This window comes from Leuresthes tenuis, unplaced genomic scaffold (genome assembly GCF_036924035.1).
Source record: "Leuresthes tenuis unplaced genomic scaffold, fLeuTen1.0.hap1 SCAF_4, whole genome shotgun sequence".
NCBI classification, from domain to species: Eukaryota; Metazoa; Chordata; class Actinopteri; order Atheriniformes; family Atherinopsidae; genus Leuresthes; species Leuresthes tenuis.
Window position 1 is genome coordinate 22,397,968 of NW_027325358.1, and position 21,363 is coordinate 22,419,330.

General features: G+C 40.6%; 1 protein-coding gene across 1 annotated transcript; it reads left to right on the plus strand.

The window, feature by feature from the left end:
• Window positions 1-1,178: 1,178 nt before the first annotated feature.
• On the plus strand, window positions 1,179-21,284 carry LOC140304903 (putative methyltransferase NSUN7). Its single transcript, XM_072383705.1, has 13 exons — window positions 1,179-1,203; window positions 2,297-2,467; window positions 3,142-3,324; window positions 4,475-4,533; window positions 5,993-6,129; window positions 6,217-6,369; window positions 7,835-8,018; window positions 9,216-9,429; window positions 10,659-10,802; window positions 11,125-11,226; window positions 12,228-12,345; window positions 15,306-15,426; window positions 20,394-21,284. Exons 1-13 carry the CDS (start codon window positions 1,179-1,181, stop codon window positions 21,213-21,215), a joined length of 2,433 nt encoding a protein of 810 aa, XP_072239806.1. The 3' UTR covers window positions 21,216-21,284.
• Window positions 21,285-21,363: the final 79 nt, after the last annotated feature.

Here is a 21,363-nt window from a genome sequence, read left to right on the forward strand (position 1 = left end):
TACTGCCCCCTGCAAGCTCATTTATGTGAGCTGGTATTCAAAAACCTACCTGTCAGCTATAAATCCATCCTATTCATATGCTCATTTTTAAAAAAAAAAAAAGAAAAACCTGTGCTTCACACAGTAGTCATAGGTTGTGGAGAAATGAGTTTGAAATATGATGAAATCCCAGATTGTGCATATGATAGAAGCTCCGTTGGTTACAACTCTTTATCTTTGTGCTACATTGCTGCTCTATCAAATATTTACTGTGAAGGAATTCACTAACTACAGGTCACTGCTTGTATTTATACATCTATCTCCACAGTGGTGTGGTGGTCAGTGCTGTCGCCTCACAGCAAGAGGGTTCTAGGTTAGGAATCTTTGTCTCGCTGTCTCCTTGTAACTTACTTCAGTGAAAAAAAGACTTTCCTTTCGGTACATAATACTAAAAGTACCAAAACGTCTATTGTGTCTTTACCTTCCAGGTGTTCATTGTTACCTTGCCTGTAATTTGCCAACACAGCAGTTCTGTTCAATAGACATCACACACAGTCCAGGTTACAGATATTCATGGCATACGCATGTACACATGACCAAGTTTGACAATGAATGATTTACTTTTGCATGTGACTGCTCAAACAGATGAAAGAATAACTATGCACTATTTGCCAGAATTCGGTTGAATGAATGAAAGCCTGAACTGTGTTGTAAACAGCGAGCTGGTCAGAGATTTGAATAGAAAAAGACAAATAACCACACCCTCGAGAGAACCAACGCAAATGCGAGGAGCGGGGAACCCTCTTGCTGTGAGGCGACAGCGCTAACAACAGCACCATGCAGCCCTACAGCTTTTCTCATTCATTTATTTATTCTTATTTTATTATTCCTTTAATTATAATCTGTAACATGCTGCTACACCAATAAATTGCGTTTTATACTGTGCACTCATAGTATCATGTTTCACTTCATTTCCTCACACCTTGTGGTGAGTTTGATGCTCCTCTTGTGGCACATGGATCCACACCTAACAAAGATTTTTAGTGATCTGTCTCATAAGAGAAGCTGATCTTTTTTTTTTCTCCTGTTATCTTATCTACTTGTATATCTGTTGCAGAATAGTCCGGACTCCTTCATTATCATATTGTTGCCATGGCGGCTCAAACTCAGGACGGGCCGTCACACTCCTGAACTAAGTCATGCGTGACAGAGAGGTGATGGGAGGTAGGAAGGGCTCCAGTTTGTCGATACGCTGGATGACAGCCAGTGCAAAAAGAAAAAAAAGAGCAGAAAAACAGCAGCTGGTGGCTTCTACAAAGATTCTTGATATTTGCCCAGACTGCATTTCTTTGTGAAGATGAGTGTTGTTCCTAGGAGGAGTGCTCTGAATGACAACGGTAAGACCTGCTATGCAATTTTAAACAGCTCATCATGCTCTATGCAGATTACACTAAGCCGCTGTAGTCTTTTCTTCCAGAGCTGCTCCTCTTAAGTGGACTTAAGAGTTTTTGTCTGTGGAGCCTCAGAAACTGCTTGACGCTCCTTAAATCACTGCTGTTTGATATTCATTCATTTATTCCGTTTGCACTGACATGGCCTTATTGGCCTTGCTGCATTCTGATCAATTCCAACTTTGTGCTTCAATACTGATGAATGTGGTAAAAGCCGATTACACTCGGCTGTGTCTGTTTCTCGCTGCAAGCTCTGTTTAATTAGAGGAATGCGCTCCCGAAGATCAAGTTAGGAGATGTCACTGAACAATTCCATCATGCGTAGGAGTGAGCGCTGCTTTTCTTTTGGGGACATACATTTCTAAAGGTTTGAGTGTACACCTGGTTTAAAGTTGGGGTAAGTATGCAAGCAAATTAATGTAAGTAAAGGTGATTTGGCTGTGAAGTGATGGAAACTCAACTGTCTGACGCAGATCAGTTAGAGATGGACCTTTGTCCAGGGTCGGAGAGCAGGCCATCATTTATTCATGCCGATGTATCTGAACAGTTGTCTAATTGCACCGCGAGAAGCCCAATTACGCACCTGATGAACCTACAGCCACACTGTCTCACATTCACAGAAAGAGGATGGATCACATGTCAACCATGACTGATTCTGTGCTTCTTATTTACATTTCCAGAGTTGGGCTCAGTAGCAAGCACACAGTGTTTGTGCATCGAGAAAAAGGAAGCCTTAAAGAGTCGAGTGAAAAAGTGAAAACTGCTCGCGGAAGTTCTTGATCTGTGTTTGATTTTGCTGCTCTAATTTTGGTGCCGTTTCGCACTTGCTTGTGTAACGTGAGCAACGGAAACACACACTCACACAGGTCACACTCTGTTCTCCCTGTCTTACTGTACAGCAGGCTCCGGCGAGGATGCGAACACGAGCTCTGTGATGAAGAAAGAGATCATCTCTCATCAAGATCGGGGCCCTCATAATAACAGGCAGCCCCTCTCGACTCTACTTCCTCATCTTCATCCATCCTCTCCTTACCCAGGTGCAGTTTAATCTGGAATCTGAATTGAATCACATTAAAAACAAAAGAAAACTGGGTCAGTCACCTTCAAAGCACAATGCAAAACTTCACCGTAGCTTGAATTCATCATTTTACTTAGTATTTTTGTACTTTAATCAGTCATAGGATGTTACAGTAGCAGTTAAAGGCTAAAAATAGGTAAGTGCTGTTATTGTAAAAGGAAAGATGAGTCTCCACGGTACACACACGTGTGTGTGGCCTCGGGTTGCAGTCAGTCAGCTGAGCTGTGAGCGTCAGATGAAGCAGAAAGATACAACAAAGCAAACTGAAACTTTATCCAAAAGTTAGACCTTCAGTCTTTTAAGTGCACATCTTTGTTACTCATTAGATCATTTGACATAAGAAAGAAGTGAAAACACATGTGTGGTTAATAATATCAGTTATTTGCTTCAGTTATAGGGTCCTGGTACTGTTAGCTCCCTGTCAGAGGAGAACCATCTCGAACTTCATAGTTGACCATTATCTATCTTTTACTATTTTGTAAAAAATGGAGTTGATGCAAACACTTTCCTTTCAACAAGGAATGCTTTCTAACTTAAACACGTTCCTCACTGATTTTCTTTCCACGTTCATCTGATGCTTCCCAAGTCCCATCTCTTATCCCCTCTGTTCTTTCTCGCTCTCCTCTTCCTCAGTCCCTCCTCTGTCTGATCAGGTCTGCCTTCAGGCAGCAGCCATTTTCCAGCAGCTTCGGTCAAAGAAGCCAGTCACACATCAACTTCTTCATTATGAAAAAAAGACAGACCCGCCACTGCCTGAGCGTGGAGACAAAGCCTCACAGGAACAGGCCTATCAACTCGCCTTCAACACGCTCAAATGTAAGATTATTCACCTCGAAGTGATGCACAGTGGTTAGCATCCGAGTTTTGTCTATGTTTCCAGCTGAAACGCACATCCTGTCAGTATGGAGCGAGCTGACGGCTAAAGTCAGGGAGAAATTCATTTGATTTACTCTTTTAGGCCCTCAACCACCTCCCGTAAGGAAGCCTTATCTCTAGAATGAATGGCAGTGGAGCAGCAGCATCCGTCAACTTAAATATATTCTTACCTTCAACTGCAGACTGTAGATAAAATAGTATGTAGTCATACATTTCACTTCTCCATGTGACTGCACATTGCTTGGGCAGGAGTTGCAGAAGATGTCTGTATGGAAGGTGATAAGAGATACAATAGGCACACACATAAATACACTTTATGAACCAGTATGCAGGTTTATCTTTCTTTTTTTACCTCACATGCAGGGGAAGACTATAATTTTGCAGGACATGCAGTCACAGCAAGGTGGAAATAGTTAGCAAAGTATGTGAACACCTAACCATGATGTCTCCTAACCTTAAACAAGTACTTTAAAAGCCTAGTCTTAATGAGGAATTGAAGAAGTGAAGTAGTGGGGTGAAGGAAGTAAAAAAAAAGGATACAAAAGTCAGGAGAGAGTAAGTGAAAAACACCAGTCAATGCTGAACTAGAACAAGAGACGTTTTTCTAGGAGTAGTGTGTCTATCAGAAGACTGAAATGCTAAAAAAAAGAAAAAAAGACTGAAAAGCAGGCTGAGTTTAGGTGGATAAACACTACACTAGACTATCTGAATGCAAATGTTTTTATATATCTGCTTGGTAACTGTTTGTTGACTTTTTTGTTTGCCAGCTTTATTATCATACATTACCATTTTGTTTTCTACTATCGAATGTCCAAAAATGCCTAATAATGCCGCTTGTAGAAATGTCTGCTACAGTAGATACAATACTGTGTTTCTCTGGATAATTTACAGACAAGGGGAAAAAATATGTATGAATAATAGACTTTTTGATTGATCAAATAGGCATATTTCCATATTGGAAAAAACAGCTTAAGCTATTGCTAGATACTACAACATGCATGATAAAATAGAATACTCATAATGAGTTAACCCTTTCAGATCTCTGTTCTTTTGGGAAACTGAGCTAATGCGGGATTATTTTTTCTTCTAGATCAAGATTTACTTGAGAACATCATTACTGACAGTTGCTTCCACACATCTCAACACATTGTGAGTCCCATCTGTTTTGGCTTTAGAGTGTTACAGACTGAAATCTAATTAAATACTCACTGACTTTGACGCCGTGAGGGAGTTCTCTGTCTTCAAATAAAGCATTTTTGTTCCCCCTGTCCATGTTGGTGAAACAGCCAAGGCTGGAGTTTAAAGACCATTTGTATTCCGATCTTTCTAAAGTCTGGCTGGTTATAGTCGACAAGTGATGCATAATATAGAGAAGAAGGTGCACTCTCTAATTTGGAGACTGTGAATTACACTATAAAACAGTATGCAATGACACAGACATTGACAAAGAGACACATTCAGCTTGTGTGTAGCTGTGGTTGTGTGTATGTGTGTGTCTGTAAATTGCAACTTTATTAAAACTCCGGGAATAGGCTGAGACATTGTTAGTCTGCAAGTGAGGCTATAAAACTACCTCAGATCTAATTATCATTCAACACACATATCTAGAGCAACATACATATTCTACCTTCAGCAGACACACACACACCCTTTTTTTCAGCGTAAATGTGAATTTTTACGTCTTTTCACTCATTCTTTTGGCTCACCAGTTTGAAAAACGTTGGTATCACTTAGTGTCCCCGAAGTGACTTCTGGGGAACTGCTGTCCTGACTTGAAATCGAAATCTACACCAACAAAATACACACTCTATCTTTTGCTTATTGCACAACCCACTAATTTCTCTACATTGATGAGAGAGAAATGTTTGCATTCCACCTTCACAGTTTTGCTTCTATGATTGATATTTTCTTTCTTCTTTCTTTTTTTTAACCTCTGTTTATACGTGAATTTGTTTACAAAAAAAGAAAGAAAGAAATAATTTGCACTCCCAAACCCGTACCTGCACGGTTTGGCCCTTTATCACATCTGTGTTTTTTGTTTCAATCCATTCATCCCTGAGCTCCATCGGAAAGCAACACCATGTTGCGTTCTATGGAAAAAAGCAGAGAAATAATTATCAACATCTCTTATGCTGCAATGAATGAAAAATCTAATAAAAAACAAGATAATTTCATTGGTTATTTCAAACATACAGTATGTTCCCTGGTCAGTGAGGCTCACATTACTTTGTGTTTTTTAATGCATAAAAAACATGATAATGTGTCCTGGACATGTGAAGGGTGTTGATTATCTATCATTGTTCACAGATGGCTGTCAAATGTTGCTTTGTTTGGTCCTGTACTTTGAACTTGTCTTGTGATAGTTTTATGATGTCATTAGATCTGATACGTCACAGATGTATATCATAAAAAACTTTGCTCAAGCAGGTTTGAAGAAACCTATTTATAACTTTTGTTCCAAACTGTAAAAGCTGAGTGAAAACTGAGAACTGAAAATAATAAATTTGTCTCACTATGGTTTTGATTTTTGATCAGTCTGTATAAAAAGAAGAATTATTATAAGAGAGATCCTTTCACCAATAATAAATGATCTTGCCATGTTTCACAGAGCAGCGACCTGTTGCCATTGGCAATGGTGATGCTGTTTGATTTCCAGGACAGAAAGTTTCTGCCTCACAAGCATTCAGCACGGGACGGGCAGGAGGCTATCCAAGAAGTCAGGGATCTGGACAGGAGTCTGCAGAAGTGAGTGTAGTTCTCAAGTGTTAGCATTTAAAGTGAATATGTTTGTGATGAAGGTGGCTCTGACATGCCATGATGTGTTCATTACAGGTGTAAGATCAAGCTGGCAGCGTCTCTTGCTCGCTACAGAGTGAAGCAGAATCTGTGGAGCGTCTCCTGTTTTCTGTCAGATTCTGTCAGGACCAAACAGCACAGGGCAAAATGCCTGCCACTTTACGCATGGATCAATACTCTCAAGACAAAGTACGGGCTTCTGTTTCAGTCCTGCGCTTATTTTCTCATTGCATTCTAGTTTTGCTGACATAGATTAAGTTAAGATGAGAATTATAGGGGGAACTGTGCTGCTCTAATTCGCAACTAGCCCAAATGTTTTTTTCTGTTCTTGACGCTATTAAAACTTCTTTTGAACTTTTCAACTTCCAAAAGATGAAAATATTTTGTGGTGTTTGGAAGCAAAAATAGTATTAAAGTTGAAACCTGCAGTGGATGATGCTTGCTGTACAGTAACGAAAAAAGTAAATTCTCCACAAAATAAATCAGAGTATTACCTGTCCAGCAACCATGGTGTTAGTTATAGTGGCAGTGCCATTTAGGAGCTTTTCTTGACTTTCCAGTAAGTTTTTTTTTGTGTGAAAACACTGATTCTTTTTAAACATCTTCAATGCTGGTTTGGATGCTATGATGCTGGCACAATTTCTGATGGTAATTCTAGCTCTTTTTTGCATTTGTAATGATGAGGGACCATGGAGACAGGAAAGTTGTTTACATGTCAAAGCGGCTGATTGAGCTTTCTAAAGCTCAAGAAATACATGAAATAAGACCCCGAATTAAGATAAGTTATAGAAAAGATGTCTTGGTAAGAACCAGACAGAGAGAAAGAAGGAGGAAGTAAAAAAAATGTCTTCCCTTAATTGTCATGGGAAATGAGAGAACAGATCAAGTCTGACTAGAATATAACGAATATCGCAGCTTTTAGACTAAACAGGCAGACAAAGATTGCAAATAGAGACCTGTATTATTTGCTGATGCTGCGTGACATCATCAGTTATGCTGTTGCTAAGCTACAACATCAACACTCCAATCCATCCATGGCGATCTCTGAATATTAAACCTCCACCTCTCTCTCTCTCTGCTAAACTTTCCGAAGTTTGTCAACTGATTTTTCTTTTTTATCACTTTACTTCATTTTATAACAATAACATATCTATAATCATAATTTATACTGCAGCAATGCAATTTCCCTTTAGGGATTAATAAAGTCTTATTGATTTGAATTGAGTTCAGAAACAGAACAGATGTGCAATAAATGCACAGAGTGTGAGCAGGATGGAAGCTACACAGGAAGAGGAGCTGAGAGGCCATCCAATCATTGCATTTGGCCTGAGGTCAGCAAATTATTGGATTTTAGCCGAATGCGGTGATTACGTCAACACATCTGACAAAAAGTGCAGTTAGGATCAGATACTATATCTTTAAAAAATCGGCTCATCGTTAAACTAAACAGCACACTGGGCATTAAGAGGGAAAGGTTCTGTTTAGGGGTGTCGTAGTGGGAGTTTAATAGTCAATGAAGGTCACTGGGGCGCATGTAAGGAAGGACTCTACCTTTGCATTACTGGAGTCTAGGGATGGCTGCTGTTCTCCTTGTTTTAAAGCCGTTATGACGCTCAGATAAAAATTAATGACATGTTTTCTCTCTTCTCTGTAGTGTTGATGAGGTGTGTGAAGCTTTACGAAGCGCCGGCTTGGGTGAAGCAGAGAACGTGACCGACCTCACAGGGTCAACGTTTTGCAGGGACCCTCTCTGTCCAGACACACTTGTCTTCCCTCACCGTCTGCACGTTCTGCTCCAACGCAGCGCCCTCACCACCACACATGTGCTGAACATACAGGTACAAATCTTCATGTGAGGTGAAGTGTCAACTGAATGAAATTAAACATTTCCTTTCTCCGGAGCAGGAGTCCCCTCTAAGCACTTGTGGAGAGAGTACTGAAAGAGTAGAAAATTAACTTTAATGGGTTTTTTTTGTTGTGCGGAAGTTTAAACTTGTTCTACAAATCTACCCCATTTTTGAGTAAAAGTCACATAAATATCTCTGTATAAAGGGACGAGTGTGACTTGATGTTATTCATGACTTTAAAAGGACCCATAGGCTTAGAGCAAAGGACTACCTCTGCAGAGGTAAAAGAGAAAGTGACAAATCACACATCAGCTCACATTACGTCATTACTGGCAATTCCTGCTTTATTTTCTGCAGATGAGCACACGGGCTGCACAGTATACAGCCTGTGTGGAGAGGATCAGGAGGAGACAGAGATGTAAATGTGGATCACGGTATGTTTGCTGTTTTCTCAAACAGCCCCGTCGAAGCCTGCGAGACAATAATGTGCCAGAAAATCAGAATCTTTTCAATTTTGGTTTTCTTTTCAAAGTCTCATTTAAGAGGTCTTCCGCTGCCGTTACGGACAACACAAGGCTGCAGTTATTTACTGCTAAATTACGGTAAATAAGATTATATTGTGAATATGAACAATCGGACACAAATTCAGACAAAAAAATCACTGTGGTACTGAGCAACCTCAGTGACAATGTTATTAAAAATGATGTGGCCTCTTTCTCTGTTTCCACCTCATATTATATCAGGGTTACGCTGCTTTAAAAACGCGTGTATGCATGGTCTGAAGAATGCCTGAGGTGCATACATCCTCACCATGCATTTAGCACTTTGTGAGCAGGAAAAAGCATACACACGTTTATTGCATCATTTATGCATCTGGCTACTTATCATTGCTGGACAACCATTCAAACATCTGCAATTTTGCAGAAGTGATGCATCATTAACATGTTCATTTTTTCATGATGTCTTTAATGAAGTGTACGAGCCTTCTTTAGAAAAGATTTAGATACCATTTTAAGGGAGGAAACTTGTCAGCTAATTGCATGAATAACACTTGGCTGTGCATTACGTAAGGGAGATAAAATCAAGGTTTAACGTTTAAGACTGTGTATTTTGTGCAGCTGAGTCAAACTGAGTCAAAGGGACCAGTTTAACGCGCCAACCTGTGTGTGTGTGCCAATCTTTTTGCAGGACAGGAGTGTGTCCGTGGCAGTGAATGTGCTACAGCCCCTGCTGTTTGATAAAGGAGACGTCTTGGTGGCGGGCGCCTTCTCCGCTGTGACCGTGGCTCACATAGCTGTCGTGGCTGCTGCCCGCTCAGGTCGAGTGTTGGTGTGCGGTGCTGATCGTACACCCTCACAACTAGAGGAGTTGCAAGAGCTGCTCACACCAATGGATATCAAAAGTGAGTGATTCAAAGACCTTGGGGAGATCTCTGGTCTTATAGATATCTGTTGATGTGTGCTAACTTCCACAGGAGCATTTGAGGTGAAGCTTGTTTGTTCAAGACAGATTGCTCTTTGCTGACCATGTAGTTTATTCACAGATGCATCAACACTGAAATGCACTTCAGTGTACCACAGTAAGTGAATGTGTCATAGTTCACACTGTTAGCAATACACAAAATGGTGATTAGAAAAAGTCTAAAATCTCATGGCTGGAGATTCTTTAAAGGGAATGAAAGGATTGACATTTATATAGACTAGAATGACCGGAGGAGAACATTTGTAACCAATAAATGGTTGAAATCATTGAAATAGATGAAACAGTAATTCAAATAAATGGATAAGCTGAAGTTAAAGTTGAACTCCTTTGGGGTGTGCTCTCACGAGGACCAGGCCGTGTCAGTTACAAAACAAGTTATGTACCATTGCCAAGTGTGACCCATTTACTCAGGCCTTGAAGCACTAACTTATGGATAAAGCCTTTTAAGCCTTTTGTTTCCTGACACATCACAGCTGGTGGAGATCTTTTTTTTAGCGTTTTTCAATTCTCACTCTGGCTTGGTGAAGATTTTTTTGTCTCCTGTTCCTAAAGCTCAGTGTTGTTCATTTTAGTGTTGCCATTTTCAAGCTGTTACTGTCTAAGTTTGTGGATTTTTCTTCAGATGGAGGTTTTAGAAAATGACCTCAGGCTTTAAAGGTCGAGTCCAAATGAACAATTTTTGAACACAAAAGGAGAGGTGGCGATGATGATGATGATGATTGGAAACTTGAGTTCATCTGACAGGGTCACCTTCTACTGTGGGGGTACATCAGATAAAAAGCTTTGGACCCACGGGTGTAGCGTACAGCTTAATGTGTCGGGGGGGATAATGAAGCTTTACTTGCACTTGATACCTGCATATCATGTTGCCATGTCCCGCTCTATTGTTAGCCTGAAAGTTGCACCCAAAGCTCAAAAACTCCAAATGCTTGAAACATTTAGAGGGCCAGAGCTGTTACATGCCACTCAAAGTGCACATAAGGCTACATGCCCATAAGATTATGATTGTTTTTGTCTTCTTGTGTAAGAGGAAGTGACTGAATCAGAGCTGCACTTTACTGATTTTACCAGAACCCCTACAGTATCCACTTGTCTTTTGTGTCATTGTGTCACAATGCTTTCTCGACATTTGTCCACATGCTGTTGTAGACGTGAGAGTCATGTCGGAAGCATTCTGCAGTCTGGATGAGTGGGACGCCGCCGTCCAGAGATTAAAAGTCATCATAGTGCTGCCTCGGTGTTCATCCTCTGCCCTAAATGACCCAGTGGCCACCATCCACAGTGAACATGGAGGTATGGATGTAAGAGATGTAGGAGAAACCCCAGACGCTCACATTCATTATACATACCATATGATGTTATGTTTCAAATTGACCTAACAATGATTTTCACACGAGAGTGCTATGAATTGTGGGTAATTCTCTGAGGAAAGTCTAAAGAATGTGCAGATTGATGCAAAGCTTTGCAGAGAGGGCAAAATGCCATGTGAGAGCTCAGTGCACACTAAAATGGGATGAATAACTGCAACAAAATAAAGGCCTAGAAATAAGGATGATTAAATAAAAGATTTGTGAGTTTTTAGTTAAACTGGAGGTGTTAAACACTTTGTTGACAGACTGGGAGCTACTGCCAGACTTGTCGCATGGTTCTGTTTCTAAAAGCAAGATGCTTTCTCTAACCACCCAGCAGGCTCGACTCCTAGCACACGCTCTCACCTGTGAGTACGAATTGAAAGCATGCGCACACACACACACACACTCCTACAGTCCTCATTTCTAACCTCAATTCCAAAGGAGTTGGGATGTGGTGTAAAATGTAAATAAAAACATAATGCGATGTTTTTACTATTTCATGATGTTCTTTTGTTAGCCTGCCTGACTGCAGAATGGTCAGTCCAGCATCCAGGCTCCTCTGAAGCCACGCTGTTGTACTGGATGCACTATGTGGTTTAGTATTGTCTTGCTGAAATTTGCAAGGCCTTCCCTGAAAAAGACATTATCTGGATGGGAGCATATGTTGCTCTTAAACCTCTCTATACCTTTCAGCACAGGTGGTGCCTTTCCAGATGTGCAAGCTGCCAGTCTCATAGGCACTAATGCACGGCCATGACATCAGAGATGCAGGCTTTGACCTGAGTGCCGATAACAAACCAGCTGGTCCTTCTCCTCTATAGTCCAGAGCTTGTGTTGTCTATGATGTCCAACCATCCAACCATCCGTCATCTACGGCTTCTTCGGGGATCGGGTCATCGGGGCAGCAGCTTGAGCAGAGACACCCAGACGTCCCTGTCCCCGGCCACTTCCTCCAGCTCTTCCAGGGGGACCCCCGAGGTGTCCCAGGCCAGCCGAGAGACATTGTCTCTCCAACATGTCCTGGGTCTTCCCCGGGGTCTCCTCCCAGTGGGACATATCCAGAACACCTCACCTCGTCCAGGAGGCATCTTAACCAGATGCCCGAGCCACCTAATCTGACTCCTCTGGATGCAGAGGAGCAGCGGCTCTACTTCGAGCCCCTCCCGGATGTTGTCTGTGATTACGAAAAATTAATTTCTGTCTGACCATAAAGTAGTTTTCCCCCTGTGCTTCCGCCCAGAGAAAACAGCAGCAGTATATATCATATTCATATATGGCATTTACTGGCACCGTGAACAGGATAATGATTTCTGTCACTATCATGTGAAATGTTTGTGTATTTTCTCCTCTCTGTTTTATCCACCAGTCCCAAAGGTTCAGACAGTTGTCTACTCAACACGCTCAGTGTATCCTGAGGAAAATGAACAGCTGGTGGGAGGAGTGTTAGAAAAAACACACACTCATCCCAGACTGCTGCCCTTCAGGTACGACACACACACACACAAACCTTCTCTGTCTTCGTCTATTAAGCACTTAATTATTCACTCAGACTTTATATTCCTTTTTTACAAGCTTGAAATTTTGATGAAGTCATGAACTGTTGAAGCAGTACAGGCAAGTCTTGGTACATTTGAGAGAAAACAGGAAATTGGCTGCATTTACACCAGCACTGGGGTTACTCTCTATTAGTACAACCGGATGGTTAAAGATTGCTTTGGTTGGATTATTTGGGCTATTTCTTTTTGAATATGGCTTTTCATGAACAAAAAGTTGCCTCTTCTCTCCTCTGTGGATATGGGATCCCCTGAAACTTCTCAATTTAAATTTGACTGTAATATTATCAGAAAGACTTCTGTTTTTTTCTGTTCTGTTTTTTCTCAACTGATACTGACTTGAAATGTTTTTTTGCTGTAGACAGATTACCAGGACTGCATTCAGCGCCCATATCTTGATAAAACTGTTATGTGTTTAAATACTCGGCCTGAAGCTGTAACTCATGCACAAATAGCTGTGTAACTTATTGTGTACTGTATGCTGTATGTTTAAGTGTCTGTATGAGAAGGAAAGAGAGACAGTGGGAGGTTAGAGTCACCAAGCTGTTGACAGTATAAAGGATCAGCTACAGTTGCCGTGGAGACCGCAGTTAATCCGACTGTCAGGGTCAACGGGCTGGAGAAGATTTCTGTTTCACACCTACTGCTCCATAAAAGTCATTTTTTACCATCAGCCCTGTTCAAGAAACACAAATATTATTGGCTCTAAGAGTTTATGTCTGTGCATATTAACAATGAGCAGTTTGGGATTTTTTGTGTTGAAAATATTGGTCATTATATTGTTTTTATGAGAGATGACCGTTGACCAGGAGGCACAAAAAACAGCTTGAATACATAACAGTAAAAAGGTATTCAGGTAGAACAAAGTCACTGGTTAATTTCTAAAAACCTTTGCCAAAAATATCTGTGCATTGAGAGCATTTATTCTGATCACATCTCCATATCTGAACAATATTTAGACATTTGTTCGACTGTTAATGTTGTCATCCAGTGCTAAGGATGCAGATGTGGAACATGCAGTGCCCAGTTGAGAAATTTGCCAGCACCAAGGCTTTTCCTGAGGCTCTGAACAGGACACTCCGTCTAAAAATACACTGAGACGTCCTTGGCACACAAATTCTCCCATCAACTAACATCTGCTGTCAACTTTTCTGTATATTAACCATGAAATTGTTGCAAACCTTCACCTCTTGCAGGCCTATATAATGTTCTAAATTATCTTTTTTTTACATCTAATGATGATGTTTTAATCTTGACCAAGTACTTTTAATGCTTAACGAAGAAGTACACTATTAGAGTGAAAGTGAAAGACATTTAGCTGGACCACCGTCTTGGTCACAGTATACATGCACTGGAACAGAATTGAGTTTCTGGCTGAATTATGTCTGATCCTCAACTGTATTATCTTGGTGTGATTTCGTATGACTTCAGTTGGACTAACATGCATATCTTTTAAGGCACGCTTTGAGTTTACAATCTTGACACTTAGCCCTCTTCCTTCATCAACCTGTATGTTTCCTGTTAACAATCCTCCCATTTTGTTTGTAATGGCTCCCAATTTTCGACACAGCTGACAGGGAACAACCACCACCTTTTAAATTACCAACTTGAGGAAGTCATACAACACTTTTAATTGTTTCAACTGACAGGTGTCTTGTTGGAGCCATTTTTCCTGTCTCAGCAAGCACTTTATCTAACTGCTGAGAAATTTGCTTATTCAAATTTGTACAGGTATATCTTTAAAAAATGCAAATTACGTGGTGATTCCATACTGTTTTTCCTCTACGAGATCTAAATAACGTTGACATTTTTTACAGTTTTATTTAACATAAAGACTGAAATAAAGCAGAATTAAATCTTTGTTTTTCCTTTGTCAGATCACAGACAAAATGATAAGAAAATAAGCAGTGCTCCTTGCTCTCAGACACTGGGGTTAGGGGTAAACGCTGCAGATATTATTTCAGTCACCTTCCAGCTTTGGAAAATTTACCAAACTTTTTAAAAGGTGTGCGATACATTCATAAGGCAGGTGTGTCCTGCACGTGTTCAGCAGAGATAAAGGTGCAACGAAAGAACACCAGCAGGGTAGGGAGATACAGTGGAGTATCTGTGTATCCCATCTGCCTCTGGTAAAAGCTTGTAAAACTACCCGTGAAAAATGAGATGAGGCTCATAATCCTCAAATCTCTGCGCAAAATCAAAAAAGCTGAGTGTCCACTGAATTTTCAAGAGTAACTTCGGTTCTCAGAGTAAGTGCAGCCCATAAGCGTTCACAAAACCAATCCTCACGCCCATAGAGCCCTTATACTCCATATAACTTGATCTTCAATCCACTGAATTAACCCAGTTTTTCTCTTTCTCATCATTATTATTTAGCAAGGTTGTTGGTCCAAGCCTAATGCGTTGCTGTAGGTCTAGTTTTAATGTTCCATTGACAGGGGTGGGGTGGCTTTTCCCGATAAATTCCTCAGCTGTTAAATTAAATTGTTTTGTAATGTCTTTTTTTTTTTTTTAAATCATTATTATGAAATAAAACAGGGAAATGAACATCCTTCAAGAAAGGTGATCCCATTTTTTTTTTTCAAGGAGTATATATATATATATATATATATATATATATATATATATATATATATATATATATATATTGATCTTTAAACATTGATTTTTATGAACGCACTCAAAAACAAAATACCATAGAAGCTGAATTCACAGAGGAAGTTTTCTGTATTTGATTGTCAGGAGAATCAAACCTTGGTTCAGTTTTTTCTTTTTTTGTTGAACTGACTCTTCTTGTGTGCAGTACACTCCCAGGCTGTGGCGACAATACTTCTCTGTGTTAATGTGGCAGTGGCAATGAAATGTTCATTTTGTGTCTGCTGCTCTCTCAGGGTGAACGGTCCAATTTTCCCCGATGAATCCCCATCAGGGGACGCAACAGACTCCAAGTACTTCAGGATCGAACCATGTCATCTCACCAACGGCTGCTTCATAGCCAGACTGTCGCGGCAGGTGAGGGATGTGGAGGGAGAGTGCGAGATGTGGAGAGTGAAAGGGCGAAGAAAGAAAAATACAGAGGACAAGGCTGTGTTGGAGATTGAAGTGGAACAGCAATTTTTGCGATGTGCTTGCGTATTTATGTCAGTGGGAGTGTGCATTTGTGTGTTTCTGTGATTACTTTGCAACAAGACCTTTCAGAAGTGCTGAGGCTGCACTCTTTACCGTCTGCTGGGAGGTCAGTCAGCTTGTTGACGCACACACAAATGTGGTGTATTGCTCTTTGAAAACACCACAGCATTACTCCAATACCGAATAAAAACGCGACAAGTTAGAGATGAAATATGCCCGAGTCACTGATCCATTTCAGTGCTGCAGAGCAAAGATGAATGGATAATTCTGTCATTTTTGCAGCCCTCCCTCCTGTCTTGTTGCATCATCTTCTTTCCCCTTTTTCTTTTTTTTTCACTCATGAAAAGGAAACAGCAGGAAATGAGATGCTGCTCCTTCAATAACTGCAGCTTGAAAAGCAAAACAAGAAAGACAGAAGTGAAGCCACTCTGTCTGTTGGTGTGTAATTGTGTGAATATTGCTTCAGTAAGGGTTTATTTTTTCTCCAAGTTTTAAAATCTAATCAAATGGATAATTAACATGTCCTAATTCTATTAGATATTACTGTTTGCAATCACTTGATGGTACAAAAAGCAATTAAGGTTCAGGGAACTTTGGTAAAAGCAATTTGCTTCAGCAGTGATGGATAGAGACCCCTCCGATGACATTGTTCATTATGTCAAATACATGAAGCCTTTTTAAAAGCTAGAAGTTGAAAGTACAGCTCTGTGCAAGGCTTTAGCCTTTATATTTTGTTTCTTAGGAGCCAGACTTTCTTGTAATATTTTAAAGCAGTCTGAAGCATTAGTTTCTGGGGGTCTTTCAACGTTTTTCTTTGGACATTGGATTTTTTTCGCCCTTTTTCAGTCCAATCCTTGTACCTGACAATACTCAGAGGAATGGGATTTTTCTCTTTGAGCCACTTAAAACTGACCTTTGAATCTTTTAGACATAAAAACCCACCTAAATCAAGGGATGTATCAGTATTTTGTCCACATATTTCAACGCATCGACTCAACACAATTTCGCAAAGACCTTTAAATTAATTGTGTCGGCACTTTGGTACAAGCAGCCTGTCACAAAGACACATAGTTCCTGTTCTTTAGTTGCATCCATGAAAAATGACAAAGATAACACAGTTTGACAGACATTAAGTTGTACTTTTGCAACAACAAATGAATTCCCAAAGGGCTATTAGCTGGAAACTTGACATATCTCAGCATGATGTGCAGTGTGCTCTTAGAGGAAAACTGGACAGGTAGCACAGCAGGTGAACAGCATCTGAAAATTATGTCCTTAAGAAATAGAAAGAAATCCATCAAAGACTTGACATAAGACCTGAAAGATGTGTCTTGCCCCTCAGTTGATCCATCGACTCTTAACCGAAGCCTCATGGTTTTCATGGAAGGGTGGCTGTCAAGAAGCCATTCTTAAGGAAGGGAAACGGAGAAAAGGCAGAGGGATGCCAAATGATACAAGAAGTAGACTGAAAATTAGTGGCAACAGGTCTTTTGGAGGGATGAGTCCTCCCCAGAGACGTATACCTCAACAGTATTGAAGCAGTGTGGGATCATCTTGACAGAGAACAGAACAAAAGGCAGCCGACATCCAAAGAAGAGCTTTGGAATGTCCTTCAAGAAGCCTTGAGAACTATTCCTGAAGACCATTCAAAGAAATGACAAGAAATCTTGTTCAGAAGGGTTCAGGCTGTGTTGAAGAATAAAAGTGGTGATAGCAAATATTGACTTTCAAGCTTGTTAGAACTGTGCCAGCTCTGTTGTTGACTTATATACTATATGACTGATTGCCGTAACTTTCCCGTTTTCCTACCAATATATAAAGAAAGGAGGGGTATTTCCAGACTTGCACAGTTACTTTAGAATTTATTTGAACCACACTTCTATGCAAGGAGACCTTCCTGAGTGTGAAAGAAAGAACCACATTTCCCCAAGGAGAGCCCAATGTTTAAAAAAAAAAAAGTATTATTAAATAAAACCTGAAATGGGCCTGATGAAGACAGAAACTAAGAATCAGCAAACACTGCAATAGTGTACTCTTCCTATTGAAATTAACACCTATTTTAGCAGACACACATGCCAGATGTAGCAGTTCAGCATTGTAGTATTTATGCACAATTAGCGGTAGCCACTGTGTTTAGGGCATAAACGACCAATGATTTCACGTCTTGCAGCACTGTACACGACCCAAAGCACACAGAAGTTTCCAGGAATGGTCCCTGGAATGTTCTCGGTCTCGGTCTCTGGACCCATTGATCAGCTTTGATGGTGATTGATGGCAAACCAAAGTGTATCAGTGAGCTAAAGTATGAAGAACAGGCTCAAACTCCAAAAGATAGGCACTAAGATCGTATGGGACAGCAGAATTAAATTAAAGTAACTTCAATTTTATCTGTTTACTATGTTTTTAGTAATCTCTATTTACATCTGTAGCATGTGTAGCTGGTTATGGGATCTGATTTATTTTTACAGAAATAGGTACACAGCAACCATTCCTGCTGTCTTACTCATCCGGCTCAGGACAGAAATGTAAAAAACAACAATCACGTCTAATTGCATTGACCTTCACTCTCACCGTAAGCCAAATCACATCAGACCTGCAGATTTTGTTACACTGACACATCTGTAGTGGTTCACCGCTGTCCACATGCACAACTAGCCAAAAAAAACTGCTGGAGGGCCTGTGAAGGGATTTAGACACATGCTGGCTGGAGAGACTCAGAAAGAAAAGTCTTTCAAATCTGTTTTTTAATAGATCAAAGGATGGCACTGAAAATATCAGCTCCAGGACACTGAACAGCAGTGCTTTGAGCCAAATGTTAACCACAGTATGCTTACTATGATAACAATCAGTGCTTATATGTTTTATGCACCAAATACACGCACACACACATATATATATATATAGCCATCTGAGGCTGTGGGGAATTTAATTAGTTTTCCAAGTTTTAGCAACATTCAGGGACAATAAATGTAATTGAGCAACTTCAAGAAAAGTTGTAGATAAGTGGTAGTTCTGATACTATTCTGGGAGTATGTTTAAAAATGTAACGGCTGTCCATGAAACAGACATTTCAATCACGTTTATGTGACAAAATCAAGTTTGACAAGCCCAGACTAAAACACCCAGATAATGTTGTCGGGGCCTGAATCACTCCTGCAGACGATGTAAATATGAATATTTGAGAGTAAAACTGCCAGTCAAGTATTTTATTATCTGCTTGGTGTGTTGTCTGAGGCTATTTACTGTCTGCTCTTTGAAACCTTAATAACCACTCCAAGGGTTACTGAATACAGGAAATCTGAAAAGAGGCAGACCCAGCGTGAAAATCAGTGGGTCACTCCACGCCCTCAAATGATCCCCTTGTAAATTTATGGAAGAAAAGGGAGCTGCCGTACAGTCTCACTGAAATATTTCATCAAGACTTCAGAAAAATTGTGTTAGCCTCAGGTTAGGCCTTCAGCTGTGATGGTTAGGGTTAAGGTGCTAGAGATTTCATTATGTCAGTGGTGGATCATCCTAAAGATAGAAAAACAAGTTGGTGTGTGTGTGTGTGTGTGTGTGTGTGTGCGTGCGTGTGTGCGTGCGTGCGTGCGTGCGTGTGCACACATGTGCACACAGAGTGTAGACTTTGCATTTTTCTCTGCGATCTCACCAAACATGTGTACAGATTAGACTTCTTTACCTTCTTCCCTTCAATTTTAGACATTTCCTGACTGGAAATATTTCAGGTCAAAGAGCTGGAATGTTGAACAGTACTATATCCATGATCACCAGAAGGTCTAATCAATCTTTCAAAGTGATTTAAAATACAAAGGTTGGGTTCTTTTCTTACAAGTTGACGCCCTGAGGTCTTAAAATAATGTGTTTGACATGACACATAAAATACTACAGAGGCTGTCAAACAGCTCCTTTTTGCACCACTAATTTAAAATTTGATTCAGACTGGCCAGTTTGAGGACATGGAGAGATCCACTCACTCCAATCTGCCCCTCTCTGCTGGAGGAGTCTGCCTCCTCTGAGATCCTAATAACCCAATAACCCTGAAGCGCAGTGTTACCGTATGGCAGGACTCACAGCACGGTAGCCTCAGAGCTCACACTAGTGTGTGCAGCAGACCAAGCTCAGGCTACCACAAGCCAAACTGAAAGAGAAATACCTGACTGGACACTTTATTGTTAAATGCTTACTTTTCCCTTGTCTGCATTTTGGCTGTAGACAGTTGGTGCTGAGGCAAAATCTCACCAAGAGTCATGTGTTGAAGAGGGTTGGATTGGTAAAATGAAGCAACATAGACATAGTAATGTAAAGGCCAATTGGTTGGTTAATACACCAATCAAAAATCATGTCTCAAGAAAAAAAAATGAATGCCTATAACTAGTCAGATTTCCTAGACTTGACATAAAACATTGAACAATGTAATGGTACGGCATTATTAGCTCATATCTTTCTTAATTGAACTATAAAACCTCTGATGAGAATTTGCTGTTGATAGCAAATCATAAAATAAGACCAAAGGAGTTTTGACTCCCCACTAAGTCAAAAAGTCAAAGGAGGTCAAAATGTACATTTGTTCAGTACTTGACCAACCTGACCTGCAATCTTACTTATTGTAGTTTTAGTCCCAATTAGTAAATGTCATGGTGCTAGCATGCTAAATTAAGATGGTTAATAATCATTGTGAGCATGGTAGACATGACATCAGCATCTAGTTCAAAATTAACTCAGACCTGCTTCTGTTTCCTAACGAAGGAGAGAGGAGAAAAAAAATTCTCATTACCATGTGTTTTGTAAGGTAATTCTTACGGTTTTTATTTTCATATTAGAATCTAAAATTACCCTTGCTTTTTCAGGCCGACCCCACTAAGGTAGAAACAGTCCAGGATGTCCTGGCAAGGGCTGCAGCAAAGGGCCTCCTGGGCGATATAATCCCTGAACCATCAAAAAATGGTAAAAAGGGGAAAAGCAAGAAGAATCGAGCCACTTCAGCATTAAGCAAACCTTCATCCCCCTCCGGCCAGGAGAGGCAGGAAGAAGTGGAGCTTGAAAACGGGCAAAATCCAGCGACACCTTCAAAACACGAAGAGGAGAAAGATGACGGAGACTTCAAGGATGGTGAGGAAAAGGTGGATGAAAATGAGGATGATAAGGGGGGGAAGAAGAGGAGAAGGCGGAAACAGGTGGCAAAAAAACATCCAAAAGAGAACAAAAATGCTGCCACCGTCCAAAAACCTAAAAGCCAAAAGAAGAAACTATCAAAGAAAAAAGTGAACCAATCTCATTACAAGGGGCAGCAGGTGAGAAGTAAACCGAGACGAATACCTCGTCTTACGCTGTCATTAATGTCTGCTGAAAAGCCCTCCAGCCACTTGTCTCCAATCACAGCTCTGGCACACAAGATCAGTGGCAGCCCAGCAGTCAAATCACAGCATATGGTCCTTAGCTCTCCTTTACTCTCTGGAATGCACCCCTCACCTGCTCATCCTGCCCCACACGCAGCTGCCAAGAGACAAAACACACAGCCTGAAGGAGCAGAGAGAATACGGACAGATATTACTAAAGCAGTGAGACAGGTGGTCAGACCAAGAAACATGGTGAAAACACAGGAAGTGACGAAGACTGCAGATTTTGTCCTGCCGCCGATTTCCCCCTCGTTTCTGGAGCACTCCACATAGCAACAGCAACAGTTCCATCTCACAGCCTGCGACTTGAACCTCCAGCTCTCAGCTAGCTAACATGTCAGCATCATCATCCTCACTTTTTTATAGACCAGGTAGAATGATTGATTAGGCTTACTCTTGTTGTGGTCACATTATCAGAGTT

Coding starts and splice junctions, on each gene's coding strand:
- LOC140304903 (XM_072383705.1), top strand. CDS start 1,179: ATGCGTGACAGAGAGGTGATGGGAG. Junction 9,430..10,658: donor CACACCAATGGATATCAAAA/GTGAGTGATTCA, acceptor ATGCTGTTGTAG/ACGTGAGAGTCATGTCGGAA. Junction 15,427..20,393: donor TAGCCAGACTGTCGCGGCAG/GTGAGGGATGTG, acceptor TTGCTTTTTCAG/GCCGACCCCACTAAGGTAGA.